Source organism: Fundulus heteroclitus, chromosome 15, assembly GCF_011125445.2.
Source record: "Fundulus heteroclitus isolate FHET01 chromosome 15, MU-UCD_Fhet_4.1, whole genome shotgun sequence".
Taxonomy (NCBI): Eukaryota; Metazoa; Chordata; class Actinopteri; order Cyprinodontiformes; family Fundulidae; genus Fundulus; species Fundulus heteroclitus.
Window position 1 is genome coordinate 11,123,970 of NC_046375.1, and position 16,772 is coordinate 11,140,741.

Below are 16,772 nucleotides of genomic sequence, written 5' to 3' on the forward strand. Positions count from 1 at the left end.
AGCACCAACAGCTTGGTAAGAAATGATGAGAAATGCATTTTCCTGTGCAAAAATTATTTTTTTTTGCCTTGTTACAGATTTTTTTCTGGTTTAAATCATGAAATAAGTGTGGTTAATCACATTTTTGCCTGATTATTGCCTGACCAGCAGAATGGAAAAAAAAAAAAAAAAACATAAAGTAGGCTCAAAATCTATAAAAGCAGAGTTTCATTCTCTGATGGAAAAATGAGAAATGTCTGACTCGGTGTGGAAAGGATAAAAGATCATGGTTTTGGAGCTTGAGGGATTAAAAAACTGATCTAAAAACGAAGAACAATAAGGCCAGTGGTGAAACTTCCCTTGGCTACAAAAATGATTCCAAGAGTGCATCTAAAACTCATCCATGAGGTCACAAAATAACCCAGAACGACTTCTAAAGCCCTGCTGGCGTTTTTTTTGTCTCAGTTAAGGATAAAGTTCATGATTCAACAATAAGAAGAGAAGAAGCAGGGCAAAAATGGCATCTATGGTTCATTTTCCATGGTCAAAACCTCTGCAGACACAAAGCGGAACCGGCTCTTATTTTCCAAATGGATATCTTGATCATTCCCAAGAATTTTGAGGAAAATTCTCTGTGGACCAATGGGGAAATAAAAAGAAATTAAACTTTTTGGAAAGTGTGCATCCTGATATATGGGATGGAAAACTACCACAGCATTTCAGAAAAAACAACGTCATACTAACTCTCCCACATGGTGCTAGTACGATTTCCCTTATGTGTTGCTGTAGGACCATGACCTCGGCCAAAGGGGGGATTTGCCTTTAATTAGACAAAGGAAACGTAGATTTTTTTTTTTGGGAACTTTAAATATTAACCAATGCATTTGGAAACTCACAGTTATAGGATCAAATTAACATTTCCTTATCGACTTATTTAATCTAGAACATTGCTATGAGGATGATCGTATATGCCCCTGTTGCTATTTTAAAACATATTTCTATTAATAGAAGTTTTCCTTTTTCAAATTTTACAAGCATCTCTGCCCTGTCTTTGCGCCTACTCCAGTGTCTTCGGGGCCTTCGGCTGTTCAGATGGCCACCATGGCGAGTGAGAACTCCCATCATCGGGTCGCGTACCCACCAGACACCCCTGATCTGAACAAAACCGCCACAGAGCTGGCTGACTGGCTCCTTCTCATCGATCAGATGCTTAAGTCTAATATTGTCACGGTGGGGGACACGCCGGAGATCAGGACGACTATAGGACGCCTTCAGGTGAGTGAATGGAGGAAGGGAATTAATGATAAAGTCAGTATAATAACACTGGCTGATTGTTTTTTATTCATTTAATTGGATTCCTTCTACTTTGTAAAGTGCATTTGGTTTGCTGTTTTTCCAATTCCTTGTAAATAATCTGTTGTTATGCTGCACAAAAGTTTGGGGTCATTTTGAAATGTGCTTGAATTTTTCATAAAATTCAAGCGGGGCAGGGAGGGCAGGGACATCTTCTCAGATGACCTCAACAAATTGACAGCTAGAAAGCCAAAGGTCTGCAAGGCTGGAACTGCTGCAACTGGAGGATTATTCGACAAAAGCAAAGAAGGACACAATTAGTATTTCAAGGCTAAATCATTATTTCTAACCTTGTCAATGTCTCGACTATGTTTCCTCTTTGTTTTGCGACTCATTTGCTTAATAAAATGTGAGTTTTCTTGGAAAAACATGAAATTTTTTGGGGTGACCCCAAACTTTTGAGCTGCAGTGTACATGCACATGTAGATTTATTTTAAATTTTACTCAACTGCACATTTATTTGAATCTGAGCATGCTATTTGTAATAAATGCACAGTATGCTGTAAATTAATGTAAGACCTCTTATTATTAGAGTTTTTTATATTTTTACCTTTGAATGAACCCGCATGCTTCGACTTCCTTCTCATGTTGCCGATGCGACACGTGAATTTCACCACCGAGAGACAATAAAAGAATATTTCTATTCCATTTTATTCTTGCCGGCAATTATGGTCTGATTTAAGGGAACATCTTGAGTTGCCAGGTCATACAAATGGGAGAAAGACTGCCGTGGTTATGCGTCTTGTAATTGTTAGCCATCACATTGAGACAATAAAAAGTCAGCTCATGTTTTCCTCACTCAGCGGCTGTGCTCTCACCTTCTCCGATGCTCATTAAGCAGGCTGTGCTGCCACTAATTGTATTCATAGTCTACCATTCGCAGTAAATGCAGCATGACATCTTCACACTCTGTGCTGTGGTTAATAGGGGCCTGAACCAGACCCAGTTGGTTGCTAAAAAAAAATTAATTTGCTGCTTATTTTTTTGTGTAAGAAATAAATCTGCCGACACTCTACGAGTTGGCAGCAGTGAAAGCTGGAAATGACCCCTTCCCCTCGGCACTTAATTATTTTTTTTTTTTGTTTTAATTTGGGGAAAGAGGATTAAATACGCTGAAATAGCTCATTTGTCGGTCAGAAATGAGAGTTGAATTGGAGGAAAAACTTAATGGCTCAAATTTACTGAAGATTAAGTTGGTGTAGAAAAGACTGCATATGAGGCGTCTAAAAGTTGATGCGTCGTCTTTTATTTCTGTAAGGGGGACATTGAGTGTTAATCGGTTAAACTAAAAGGTACAGTACCTTGCGAAAGTATTTATACCCCTTATTTACATCTTTTCACATGATAGACTAACACAATGTATGGTGTATTAATGGGTTGCCTCACTCAGCTTGTTAGTTTAAATTAGGCTGTACTTGATTTTATTCAATCATGCACTCTTTGAACAATAAAATAAAAGGATTTGTGCCATTTTTGTGGTTGTATTGTTACAAAATGTAAAAAAAAAAAAAAAAAAAGACTCAATCCGTGGTTTATATCATCTCATGTGCTTAAATGAACAATGAGTCTAAGCCCTGATGTAAATGCGTGCCGTTGTTTTTCGCTTCGTTGCAGGTGACCAAAGGCGACCTGGAACAGCGTCACTCCCAGCTGGAGGACATCTTCACCCTGGCGCAGAACATTAAGAACAAAACCTCTAACGTGGACCTCCGCACATCTACTTCTGAAAAAGGTGCGTGCAGAGCGGCTTGGGTTGTCCGACGACAAATAAGAGCCGAGGGATACAGACCAATTTTATTCAAACAATGACAATGCCTGACCATAAGAGACTGAAGAAGATCATTTGGAAGGCCAGACATGAACTGGACTCTTTGGCAGCGGTGTTAGAGAGGAGGACAGTGTCCAAAAAAGGTTCAGATCAGTAGACAGTTCATACTTCCACGCTGCACAACTGAGAAACGCAGGAAATCATTCCTACCTGTGCCAGTCAAGTTGTACAAAGCCACTGTTTTCCAGTGTAACACTATTTAACCATGCACTGCAACAAAGGGAACTAAAAGTTAGTAATTTTTTCTTGAAATTAGTGTATTTTTCCTTGATTTGGGCAGGTAAATAAGATTATTTGCCAATGTAATCAGTATTGTGATGCCTAAAATAAGATAATTAGATATCCTGCACTTGAAATAAGATGGTGGAGATGAATTGTTCCTATTTTAAGTGCAAAAATCCTATTCCATTGGCAAATAGTCTTATTTACCTGCTAAAATCAAGGAAAAATGCATTAATTTCAGGAAAATTTTACTTACATTTAGTTCCCTTTTTGCAATGTGTCTACTGTTTAAGTTTAATTAGAGGCAAATTGGATGTATATTACAGTCAGATAAACTGCTTATTGATGCGTATTTACGCATATTTCAATCCATTCTTGATTAGATTTCATTCTTGGAGGTTTTTCTCTCATGCTTTGACACGTTTTGTTCTTGATTGTAATGCTTTGTGGCAAAGTAGAGTTTTCCCTACTGGGGACTGATAAAGTCATTTCTGGTCCTGTAGTGGAGGAAGTGCGCAGCCAGTGGGACAGCACTCAGCAAGGCGTCGAAGCTCGACTCCAGGAGCTTGAAAGCATGACTGTCCACAGCAATCAGTGGGAGGAGAAGAGGAAGGAGGTGAAGGGTCTTATTGCTCATAACGAAGGACGCTTCCACAACCTTCTCCAGAGGGCCACGGATCCCCTGACAAAACAGCTCGAGGACTCCAAGGTTAGGGCAGATATCCACTTTCTCTAATCCATTATGCCTGTAATTCCTGAGGTCATTTACTTTGATGCTGTGTCCTTGTCTCTACGGTAGACTAGACATCTACTCCAGGGTATTTTCCCCGGTGGACTGAAAGCAAAACTTGACTCTTATTAGAGGGCTTTTGTGCTGCTGTCTTAAGTTGGGAATGAATAAATCCCTCCTCTGAAGTTTCACTTTGATCCTTAATAACGTTCATGCACCTACACGATCTTAAATGAGCGTTTCTTTAAATGAGACTCAAATGTTTTGAGAACTAAACACTAGGGGGCGTCTGAGTTTAAGCTAATACAGCTTGCTTTTTAAGCGCCTACCCCTCCCGTCTGGTGTGGTCATGATGAGTAATTGTCTATTTAAAGTCAAAAGAGCAGAAGCCCCCTCGGTCACATAGGCATGACGTGTGTCCTAACACTGATTGAAGTTATTTTATCTGCCTGGATGAGAAGAGGTTGAACAAACACAGGAAGCTGCAGATCAGAAAAAGGAAAACTAAACTAAAATTTGATTTAGTTGTATTCGGCTTAGAGATGAGGCCAAGGCAGTTAAAGAAATGCAGGACGCTGAATAAAAAATAAGAAAAGGTGTTCTCTCACTTTCTAGAATAGTATAGAATTTGATTTAAGTATGGATCAGTAAAATACAGTATAGAAGCGGGTCTGTCCGTCCATCTTTTCTTTTCTCCCGCTTCATGTCGGTTCAGCATCTCTAAAACTCTGAAATAATTTAAGCCAACGGGGTCGACCATTAAGTCTTTTTAGACCCTCTTAATGATCAGTGAATCTGCGACATTCTCAGTGCCTGTGAACATTATGTCTGTGCAGGAGTTCTTCCAAGCTCTGGGCCGAGACCAAGCCACAGTCGCGGCCTTCAACGAGCTTTCCAATCACCTTTTACAAAAATATTCCTCTGATGACACCAGGAGGATCAAAGAGGTTGCAGAGAAACAGAATGTGGCCTGGAACAGCATCAACCAGAGGTAAACCCACACTCACCTGTATGCCTTACTCTGTTTTTTTTTTTTTTAAGCAACATTAAGAGCGACTATTTGTGCTTCTGTCTCATATTTGTTTAATTTCATTTAATCTTGCAGGGCCAGTGACCGCCACGCTCAGTTGGACAGCGAGCTGAAAGAGGTCCAGGTGTCTCTAAAGGAGCTGGAGGCCTTCCTCAGGTGGCTCCAGGAGGCCGAAACAACGGTCACCGTGCTGGCCGACGCCTCCCAGAGGGAGGACGTGTCCCAGGATTCGGCCCACGCGAAAGAGCTGAGGCGACAACTGGAGGTAGGGCTGGAAATAGAGAAAGAACCCAATGTGTGTGTCTAATTCATGCACAGGTGATAGCCCATTATCTCAGTGTCATCCTTCATTAACGCAGCCCTCACCGGCCGGAGCCGACGCTGCGGTGTGAGTGTGGACGGGCGCGTCTTTGTGCTCGCTCCTGGTTAAAGGTGTGTGAATGCGAGGGGCATGCAGAGGGCACGGGGAGCGCTTGTATTCGCCGAACGTGGCTCATTGATCCCCCTTGTTCTGCGCTGCTTAGGAATTCAGATTGTGTGTATGTTCTCCTCCTTTCATTCGCTTTGTCATTTACCCAGACCTTCCCTTCGGGATCATTTGACACCCATCATCTTTATGTATCAGTATCACCTCAGAGTCCCCGTTAGCTGCCTCAGCATTTATAACGAGTGCAAATCTTTTTTTTTTTTACATCCCTCTTATATTTAAAATATTCCTCTGCAGACGCCGACTCTTCTTATCTCCTTTGGATTTCATGTTTGCACTTTAGGTGGCATTGTGAAACAGCTCAGTCTCGCACTTCTTTTAGAGCTGAAAAAGATTGCAGTATTATGCAATTGTGCCAAAATTCTCCGCTGTTGGTTTAAAGTACTATAGGTCAACATAGATAAAACTGATTTGATTACTTTATTGCCCTTGTATTAGACCCAGGTACAGTTTTGCATGCAGAAAATGCATACAAAAGTTTGTGTTTATATGGTATTACACTATATTCTATCTTGAATTGTTTCTACTATGTTGTTAAATCCCAAATAATCTGTCACAGTCATACGTGCAAAGGGTCAGCGTTTGTGCTAAACGTCTTTATTAAGTAACTGAAGGTTAAATTTAAGGAAAATCTTGGTCTGCAGCCGTTTTTGGGGGCTTTTAGAGTTGATTAAAACCCACAGGCTCTTTTTGTTTCATTACCAGACGCTGTCGACTTTGATGGATGGCTCTCACCCATTGAAGCTGGGTTAATGAAACAAAGACAGATGTTAAACCTCAGACGCTCTGCGTGTGAACACTGAGTTGAAGGCTCTGCCCATGATTTAGTATTTAGTTACCTTTAATTCTCGACTTTCGCTTGCATTCTGACTGCTGCATTCATATTAAACCCCGTACAGCTAAGAGCGGGACTGAGAGCGGCATGATTTATTGTTTCGTGGTATGGAAAGTCTTTCCCGTCTAGTAGAATTTAAATGAAACATGGGCTCAAATGAAATTAAAAAAAGCATCTGTGCATTAGTAAATGCCACAATTTTTTTAAATTAGATTTATAAGAAACATTTGTGAAAATATGGATTCTCTTTTTCGTTCCTCCATCTTTGGCCATTTAGTCCAGACAGAAAGCTGAATGTGAGGCCTATTTAATGTGAAACCCTTATAAAAATGAAAGGTGTCAGACTTCAGAGAGGTTTCAATGCCGTTATAAATATTTAAGTTTGTTTCCTCACAAATTGCGGCTTATTGAGGTCTTTAAATGCTGCAAAGGTAATTTCGGGTATTGCCGGTTATTATCCCATGATTTATTAATCAGGTTCACTAGCCGTGACCGCCCTAAACTTACAAAGCGCTTTTTTTTGTCAGTATCACACGGCCTACAGAAGGGTTTTGATTGTATCTCACTTAACGTACTCATAAATGTTATTGCAGATGCTGCAGTCAGACATTTTACCCCTGCTGAGGTTCCTACAGGTCATCCTCAGTACCCTGCACCAACAAATGTTTAACTAGTTTAAGAAAGCTGAAACAAGCACAGCTTTGTCATGTATTTCTAAATATATATCTGACTCCACTAGGGCTGGTGATATGGCTTAGAAATAAAATCTGTGATTTTATTATACCAAATCCAGTTGCCAGTAATAAATTCTTTTCTCATTAAATATTCCAGAAATAATTTTTTAAATCATGTCCCCCCCCCCCCCCCCCCAATCTTCTTGCATGAGAGTTAACCTAATTCCAAGTGCAAATAATACAAGTTGTGAAACATGCTTTTAAAACAAGATGGCAGGCCCTGCAATTGTAAACAATGAAAGAAATAACCCAAAATGTTTGCTGCTAGTGGTTTTATACATCCAGCTAGTTTTGAGTTTGCTTCTAGGAAAGGGCTCCACTTCACCTATGTAGCCTCAAACTTATAAAAAAAAGTAAATCCTAGGGTAAAAAATTATATTGACAATGGATTTTCTTGAATATTATATTCAACATTGCATGCTATTACCAAAACTGTTTCCCCTGGCAAGACTGATATTATTAAACTGATAACGTTTCTTGGACGCCCCAACGGGTATATTGGCAAAAAAAAAAAAAAAAGAATCCAAAAATTAAATTCTCATAAATTGCAAATTCGAATTCTTCTATAAAATCGATTTATCGCCCACCCCTAGACTCGACGTACGCAAATGTGGCCTTCAATAAAGTCACGTCTTGCTCCTGCAGATACTTTCCTTCAAAATGCTGACATCCGCCTATAATTCCAGTCACACCATAGATCACTGCCGTCTGAGCTGACCATTTTGACAAATATCGCAGAAAAAAATGTGTTCTCCTTCTTTATGAATCCATAAGTTTACTTTGATCACCATGAAACTTAATGACGAATGTCTCAGCCGCTGTCTGCGCATCTCTCTGAGGACAGCTGGAGGATGTCTGTGGCATGGGAGCGGAGAGCCGAGCAGGTTGCATCACTCAAACAGAAGTTGCAGCTCTCTCCTGTTCATTGCTTCTTGTAAAGGGCAAAACTCGGATTGTTAGGGAAAATACGTTTAACTCTGTATTTTTCTGGAGCTATCCATCACAGGCCCGGCGCATTAAATGATTACCCGACTATGAATGCTATCGTAAACTTCAGCTCACGCGGGATTTTTCATTATCCAGAGCTGGCGTGCGGCGTAGAGTAAACTCCATCATGGTGCTCGTGCACCGGCACCGTTGAAGGTATTGCAATCATAGCCTGGAGCAGAAAAGTTCAAAAGGGTGCACGGCTTGAAGAGATGATTTTTTATCAAGTTTGACATCTATGTATTTGGCTGCGGGTGTTGTTACGGGTGACTGAGCTGTTTGTTCATTGACCAGATGAAGCATGCTCTTCTTCGAATATCTTGTTGTAAACCCAGTAAAGCCAGCGTCATTTAACTAGAACTAACAATGCACTTAGCCCGCCTGGTGATTTTCTGTGAAGCAGTCCAAGTCAGTGATGTGTGGAGTGACTATAATGGACGCTTTTGTGGGTTAAACCTTGTTTAAACAGAGCTCTTCTGCGGGCTTACCGGGCCGCTTTTCAGCGTGTGTGAGTCCACGCGTCTTTATTTTCCGATTCATTTATATAGAGACCTTCCAGGCCTTTGCGCAGCATAATCCAGCAATTGTCTGCGACAGTCAATTTGTGCTTGTTTTATAATGCAGGAGTTGTAATTATGTAGAAGAGTCCGTGTCAAGCCTGCTCATCCTCACTTCAAATAAATTGCTCTCGTCTTGTCGTACAGGGAGAGTTCTTTCTTTTTTTTTTTTTTTCCTTCTCTCGACTAATTCGTCAAAACAAAAATCAATTACACTCAGAGAAACTGGAACTGTGCAATAAACTGCATTGCTGTGTTAATATGTGCAATATTGCAATGGAAATTCACTGCTGGTGCAATATTTTGTAGGCTATGATCCTTTAGATGATATGCATTGTTGTTGTTTTTGTTGTTATTACCCATATTAATAGATTCCAACAATGATCAAAGCTTATATAGAGTGTTGTAATGATGGAAATGACAGTAATGAGGGAAATGTGGGTTAATTGCCATCAATATCATCATTACCATAACCCGTAATAATAATATTACAGTATAATTTTTTCTTGCTTATTTATTGCTTTACTGATCAAAAAGAGGACTTTTTGGAAAATGGTCTCTTCCTGCTGAATTATTGATTAATTGCCCACATAGATACGCTTTAACCTTACTGTTTTTGGCTTTTTGCCTCTTCATATTGTCTCTCCACTGCTTTCAGCTGACATTTTCTCCAAATATTTAACAGTTTCAGGCTCTGACGTACGGTGTAAAGCCTTTCCTCTTCTGCTACTCTCCTCCCATCTTTTATCCCATTTTCATTTGGGTTTCCCCAACTTTTGCGATTTGTTGTCATGTATTCTCAGCTAATCAGCTAATAAAAAAGCCTTTTGCAAGGACAATTTTGGTCTTTAAGTACCTTTTCAAGTTTGCACATCATGTAATCTTCCTCATTTAAACGTTTGGTGTCCAATAAGAGGGGAGCTGATTTCAATGGCAGATGCGTCCGGATCCATAAGATTTATGGAACGTCTTCCTTGAAGAACAGCAGAGTAAGTTACTCAGTGCTAAGAAAAGAAAAGTCTGACAGTCAGTATCCAAAGTTTTAAAGCTTTGTAAGAGAAGCGCTTTTATGTCTGTATAGAGCATACAATTTAAACTGGGATTTAGAGATGCACAGATCAGGGTTTTCAGTTTTATTTGATGAAGAAAACCTGAATCTGTAAAAAATTGGAAGCTGGAAGTCGGAGGGCAAAATCCAGTTTCCTGTCGATGGAGGCAGTAGTTTAGAATCCAACATAAAATGAAGGAATTATAGAATTATCTCCATTTATGCTCCAATTGCTAATCTGAACCCAGAGTGACGTGTTGGTTGATGCGTTTATTGATCTAATGGTTTTATTTTTGGTTCAAAAGTGAGTCAGTCAGGGTTCGACCCGCCGTTTATCGATCAGAGCTGATCAAGCAATAAATCGTCTGATTCTGATTGGATGATTTTTATTGGACTTATCCTGACTTTATTTTGAATTGTTTTGGTGCTTTTAGTTGCACGTTTTGCATAGATGTTTCCAGATCTTCATCCGTGCGTTCCCAATTCCGTCTGGGAGTTCTCGTCAGTCCAAGTCGTGGACGCGTGCGTCCTCAGACCGCCAACAAAGGAAACGAAAGGGACCGATACTTCTAGGAAAACTGGATGCCTGCAAAAAGCCCCCTCCCGCTTTCTAACTCAGTCGTGTGTTTGCATCTCATTTGTTTCTCGCTCCATCTCTCCTCTTTCACTTTTATCTCTTTTGTCTCTTGTGTATCGATCTGTTCGTTGCCTGGCGTAATGTCATCCTCTCTTCACGGCAGAGTCATTGTTTGCCTTCCCTCGTGCTGCCGCGTTTCATGTTTCCCCCCCCCTCTCTCTCTCTCTCTCGCTCTGTTTCTCTGACTCCTTCCCTCTCCTCTCCTCCTCTCTCCTGATCACAGGCAGTAAAAAGTGAGCCTCGTGTGAGCGTTCGCTCTCGTTGTCCAGTGCAACTCGTGCCTTCTCCTCATCTCTCTCCTCTCATCCCGTCCTGGCGTGCCGGCACTTTCTTCTCCTCTCCCTCTCCTCTCCTCTCTCCGTCTTCGTTTCACTCTCTCTCTCTCTCTCTCTCTCTCTCTCTCTCTCTCTCTCTCTCGCTGTCATCCTCGTCTGACTCGGCGGGGTGCCGTCACAAGTGATTTGTATAATTCTCTCTTCTGCTTCTGCGGTCGGGGTGCGCGTGTGAATGTCCGCGTGGAGGAGAAAGTGAGTGTCTCGTCTTGTCCGGCTTGCCTCCATCGTGCGTGTGCTGAGTGATGTGTTAGAGTGTTTATAAAGAGAGAGAGAGAGAGAGAAAGCTAATCTCTTACTGTGTTTTTGTCGGCGTGTGTCTGTGTGTGTGTGTGTGTGTGAGATGAAGCGTGGGATCACTCTGAGCCGAGTTCAGACGCGTTCAGAGTGTTTCTCTCTCTGAGTGCATGCGTTTTTGTGTGTGCGTGCACGCGTCACGTCAGCTTGGCTGGGGTCTGGTCGCTTGGCTGGGGAGAGGGAGAGGGAGGACAATATGAGCGGGGTTGGGCAGTGCTAGCATGCGGACCGGGAGCAGGCTGCTGCAGACTTGTAGCAGTCTTAAGATGATGGCCATGGTCCGGACCTCCCTCCAGAAAGTGGTGGTCTTCTTACACAGGCTCCAGAGGATGGCCATCTCCTCGCCGCGCTACCAGAAACTCTGCAAGGTACGTGCAGCGACCCAAGCCGGAGGAACAAAGTCCGCGCTTTTTGTAACTTCAGAGGGAAATTTTAAGTTTTTTTTTTCTTAACTTTCTGGATGCACATTGGCAAAGTTTATGCGGCTTTTGTTTGAGTCGGTTTGAAGCTCTTGTTTGATTTTGATTCCTTTTTTAAAATTGTGTATTTTTTAAGAGATTTCTTTGTTTGTTCTTTTAATTTTGACTTCAAAAATCTGTAGTTGACCATAAAGTTTACTGTCTTTGTCTCCTCTTTAGTTTTTTCTCTCTCCTATATTTGGCCTTTTTCATTCAAGTAATTTTTTTAGGCACTTTGCTTGACATTTAAATCGCTTTTTATAGTATTTTATTTTATTAATTAATCAGTTAACATGTTGTTGCCTATATTTTAGCTAAATTCATACTTATAGACATTTAACCGTGACTGATTTGTAAAAATCTGTTCCTGTTTTTGTCTGTTTTACTGGCCCCCATCTACTGTATTAGTTAAAGAAGCTTATGTCAGCAGTAGGAATGATCGAGGGCTTGTTTTTCTTTAGATGTTTAAGTCACTTCGGCGATGACGCGTGGCTAAACAACAGAAATTTATTGTGAGGACCCAACAGAGCGCGCATCAGTTGACTCCGTCCCTGCCCTTTGTCAGCTGTATTGATTTTTTTTACCGTAGAGAAAATGACCAGTGATGTGTGCAGTGCTTGATCTCGTTTTGCGTCGTCGTTGATCATCAGCGATCGCTCTGGATGTCCTTGCTCTCTCCGTCGTGTTGCACATCAGCAACTTGCTCTCAGATTAAGGGCAGAGGACGAGCAGATGCTGAGATTTGCCATCGCTGTGCCCTCAGAAAAGCAGCAGAGTTGAGGATTACTTTTTCAGCTTTCGCCATTTGTGATTTGTCTGCCGCTCCTTCAAGCATTTCCCCTTTGTTTACGGGTATTTGTTTTTGTCATTTTTGTGATTGAGAGCTTGTTTGCACACTTTGCTCAGCGGGAATGCACAGTAAGCACTAATTAAACTCTGGACTTGCGCATCTGGACGCCGTTCAACATCCTTTGGAGCCAGATCTACCTGGATCGTAACCTTGCTGGTCGCAGGCTTCACTTACTCTGCACCCAATTACCCTCTCCTGAGTTGCATTTGTCACTCCAGCATTGTTTGGCCTTCCCCTTGGGAGGAGGGGCTAGTGTAATGCCAGACTGGTCCCACCTCCCTGGGGTGCCCTTACTGGCTGCCAGACTGGAACAGGAACTTCCTGATGATGGATTTTCATGGGGCTCATTGGGTGCTTCCCCCTGGGTCTGGCCATTTGTTCTGTTTTGGGATAGTGCTGATGCTAAAGCGGTTCACATTATTGTCTGACTCGGTGGGTTGAGTTAGGAGGATTTTTTATTTTTTATTAAAACGATGTATTCATGTGATTCTTCTTGATTAAATCCTCATAAAATCCTTCTTCCAGCTTAGCCCTGGACTCCTTGTTTTCTTGTCTCTCTGTTGGACCATTTGCAAGTCTGCGGCAGGTCTGGTCTGTTGGTGAACAGAGCTGCTGAGTGGCATGGCTGTTTCGTTTATAGTGAATCCTGGTGGCTCTGCTCTGTGTCTCTGCTCTGAATCAATGGCTGAGAATTGGCTGAAAGGCCTACTTCTCTCCAGAGGGGTGTCCTCCTACTCTCATTACTGTTGCGTCGCTTCCAGCGGTGTGTGCGCGCGCGTGTCTTTAAACAAAGCCCACTTTAGAAGCGGCCCTAAATTAGAGATAATATGCACTCATGCTTTGTCGTTCCTGCTGTTCCTGTGACACGAGCTCTGGCCTTTGGGCTCCACACTCTTTGCACCTTTGCTCTTGGCTCGCCTGCTGCCCCCTGACATATGAGCCAGGGCACGGGCGTAGAGCCCAGCTTTCTGACCCCTCTGTCCTTCAGCTCCGTCGGGATCCTCGGGGTTATTAGCAAGTGCTAGCATTAGCAGTTAGAGCCTCAGGTCCTGGCAGATAACCTCCGCTTTCCCCCCTGGTATCTTGGCTGGCACTCATTTCAGGGATATTTTCCTTCACGCTTCCTTAGACTCTGTAGTCTGCAGGCATGCACACTCTCAGTTCTTATATGCATGTGAATGCAAACGTTTGGAGCACAAGCATAGCCATGCACGCTCACCAAGTGAGTCAAAGGCAGTGGAATAACAAGGAAACGCATTTATAAACGCTATTAAACTTGCTTAGATGGTATTTAGAATTTAGCCAGACAATTAAAGAAGAGGAGGATAGGATTTCTCTTCCAATCAACATTTTTATATCATTCACAGCAGACTGACTTCTTATTGGCAGAAGTTGTGAAATGGTACTTAAATCACTTAGAAACCCGGAATTTGACTGCTCTGCTGTTCTGAATTGCTCTTTCTGCTAATTCTCAGTGTAACGTTGTGATGAGATGACGGGAGCAACGACACAAAAATCTTATTTTCTATCACCACTCGATATAAACGAGGAAAAAAGAACCCTTCAAGTTTCCTGCCAATTTCTTGTCTGTTTCTGTATCATATTAGCTTCTCCCATGTCCAGTAAACCCATTTATTGAGCCAGAACCTCGCGTGCGCGTATGTGTTGACTACAGCAATGGATTTTGTGCACACACTTCCATTAGTGGCTTTCAGGAAGCCTAACCTTATAATGTCTGTGTGGTTTATCATCATGCACTCTTTATCGCAAGTGGAGGTCTCTGTAACTCCTCCTTGTGATGATCAGAGTAAAATAAAAAAAACCAAAAAAAACAAACCTCCAGGCTTGTTGGGATGCTTCAGATGGGTGAACACTAAGTTAATTGCAATTGATATAAATTATTCTGTTGATCTGTTCCCATGATGTGTGAACCTGGGGCTGTTCAGGTCCGGCGGGACGCTGTCCTGGGTGTCAGTCTGAGCCTCTCAAAGCACTTAATTGATGTTTTTGTCATTGACACAAGCGTTTCTTGGGTCCAGAGAGGACATTGGTAGAGTCGTGTTACTTTTAATATCAATTCCTCTTGTTTTAGTATCTCTTAAAGAAACATTTCCGAAATATCTTCAGGACAAAACAGGGCGTATACTTCGTGTCTAAAGGCAACAGTGATGCTTCTGCTGTGTGCAAAATATAGTATATTCCACGCAGACTTAAAAATGTATCGAGGTCAATCCCCACGCTGTTTTGTAGGTACTAAAAGCAGAGTTGGATAGAAAAAAAAGCCGGCATCGTGATCCATGGATCGGTCTCTGGCTTCCTCTGCAGGACTCCAGGATGATACAGGACGGACGGGAGTGTCCCTCAAACTGAGAGGATGGAGTTCAAAAGAAATATGATCTTGCATTCAGCGCCATGTCTGCGTTTTTTTTCTTTGTTCCACTTATGTGACACAAAAAGAGAAGAAGACACTGAAGTCGAGACTATGAAGGCCTGGCTAGAAGTGTCCCTTCTTACATTTTTCTCAAATTCGGCTTTCACTCTCATTCTGTCTCTACCCAACAGGGTTAGGAGGCAATCCAGCGAGCAGCTTAAGTGAGAGGACATAAGATGGTTTGCTCAGTATTTTTCTTTCTTGCTCCTTCAGTTCTTAGTTTGACAATTATTCTTCAGGGACAGGGTCTTAGCTCTGCGTCTAGTGTTCCCATCTTTTGCCGATGGCTACGGTGAGGACTTGGCTACTGAGCTGATACACACACGCACTGAAAGAAAACGGCAATAGAAACCGTGTATCTTGACGTCTGCGGCGCTGACAAACATCGCATTCTCCTACTGGAGAGGAGATTACGACATGTAATCCGCGCACAAACACAGGCGCAGAAAGTCGGATTCACTCGATCGGGGAAAAACTCCGGCTAGCAGAGATTTACCCCATTTGGTATTCAAAAGACTTTACTTAGAAATTGCTTTTATAAATCCCCATCTCAATGGGTCCCATTACCTCTATCTTCTTTGACCCTCATTTTCTTGCCTGTTTACCTTATAAGCGTCAACACTGATTCTTTTTTCCTTTGGTGGTTCTCTTCCACCGCTGGACATTTTCCCCCTCTCCTGTCGAGGATAATTAATTCTTTGAATAGAAGTGGAACATTTGCTGGAAGATAATTGCGGCTCCTGTTACATTTCAGTTGTTTTTTTTTTTTTTTTTTTGGTGTCTTATTTCTGTTGCGAACGCAGCTCAAATGATTTTGTACTTTATCTGTTTTGCGGGAGGAAACAAGGCTCGTTTTTAATGATTTATTACTCTCAAAATGTCTAATTTGGGGCTTAGCAAATGTCTTTGTTTTTTTTAGTAGACGTTCCCTTTCCTACTGCTTCTCCTTTAGCATCTTTATGAAACTTTGATTGCCTCTACAAAGCTTCTTCAGTTGAGACGATTGATAGAAAGGTTCCTTTTTTATCTCTTCTTCCTCCCCTGTCATCTTTCCTCTTGGCTTTATCAATTTCCACAAAACCTCCACTTGTAGCACCTGCTTACATTGCCATTCTTCTCTTCCTGTTTACATCTGTCATCTTTTTAATCATTAAATTTCTGCGCTGTTTGCTCTCCTCTAACTAATTCTTCCACCCACTTATATCTTTATTCCCCGGGTGACAACATACGGTGCCATTTAGTCATTTAGCCTTGACGCCACTCTAAAGAAACGGGTCAATCTGTGCAGCTGAATTATTAATCACATACAGGATCTTGTCTTGAACCTCGGAAAGACGGGTCCGCTCAATAATACTGCGTCTTCTACACTTCCTGAACAGCTGGAGCGTTTACCAGTAATGCTTGGAGGAGGATTTAATTTAACCAAATTTCCTTCACTTCCAGATTTCTCTGCAAAGAGCTGATCTCTATCTTGTCCAGCAGTGGGCTAAATCAACACAAAGGGAGATGGGAGCCTGCGCGACCTCTCTTTGTACCAAATTAAGATAGTAGAGGTTGGGAAAAAAAAACAAGAGCTTGAGAAGGTACCCAGGAGAAACGGCATCAATAGTAGCACAGAGCAGTATGCCCCTCAGACGTAAATCCTTTGCTACGACAAAAACAAAGCAACTGGAAATGGCTTTTGCCGTTATATCACAGGGAGATTAAACATAAATTGTGCTATATATAGACTGTAATCTCCAGGGGAGAAAACCATGTCAGTCATGCTGGCGTAGAAATGCCACTGAGGGGAAAAAACACAGAAGAAGAACTACTATGAAACATGATGCAACATGTTGTAGTGTTTTGATTTGTTTATTTCTTTTTGTGAAGATGTGCGCATACGTGATATTTCAGAGAGGTTAAGCATCTTAAACAAGTCAAAACTACAGTTATGACTGCGGATATGGAAGATTTATTTAACTCATCTATTGAGTT

The 16,772-nt window shown here is 41.8% G+C and overlaps 1 protein-coding gene across 8 annotated transcripts in view; it reads left to right on the top strand.

Annotated features, from left to right (window-relative positions):
* Nucleotides 1-16,772, top strand: part of utrn (utrophin) — a 242,331-nt gene that overhangs the window by 80,744 nt on the left and 144,815 nt on the right. For 7 of the 8 annotated variants that reach the window (XM_036147379.1, XM_036147378.1, XM_036147377.1 and 4 more), the window contains 6 exons: nucleotides 1-15; nucleotides 1,046-1,254; nucleotides 2,947-3,064; nucleotides 3,886-4,091; nucleotides 4,949-5,103; nucleotides 5,218-5,407. The exon at nucleotides 1-15 is cut by the window's left edge and continues 106 nt beyond it. In XM_036147379.1, the coding sequence (XP_036003272.1) occupies nucleotides 1-15; nucleotides 1,046-1,254; nucleotides 2,947-3,064; nucleotides 3,886-4,091; nucleotides 4,949-5,103; nucleotides 5,218-5,407 (893 nt within the window). Of the gene's footprint in view, nucleotides 16-1,045; nucleotides 1,255-2,946; nucleotides 3,065-3,885; nucleotides 4,092-4,948; nucleotides 5,104-5,217; nucleotides 5,408-10,841; nucleotides 11,425-16,772 lie in introns of those variants that run through there. The other variant, XM_036147380.1, reaches the window with a different exon arrangement.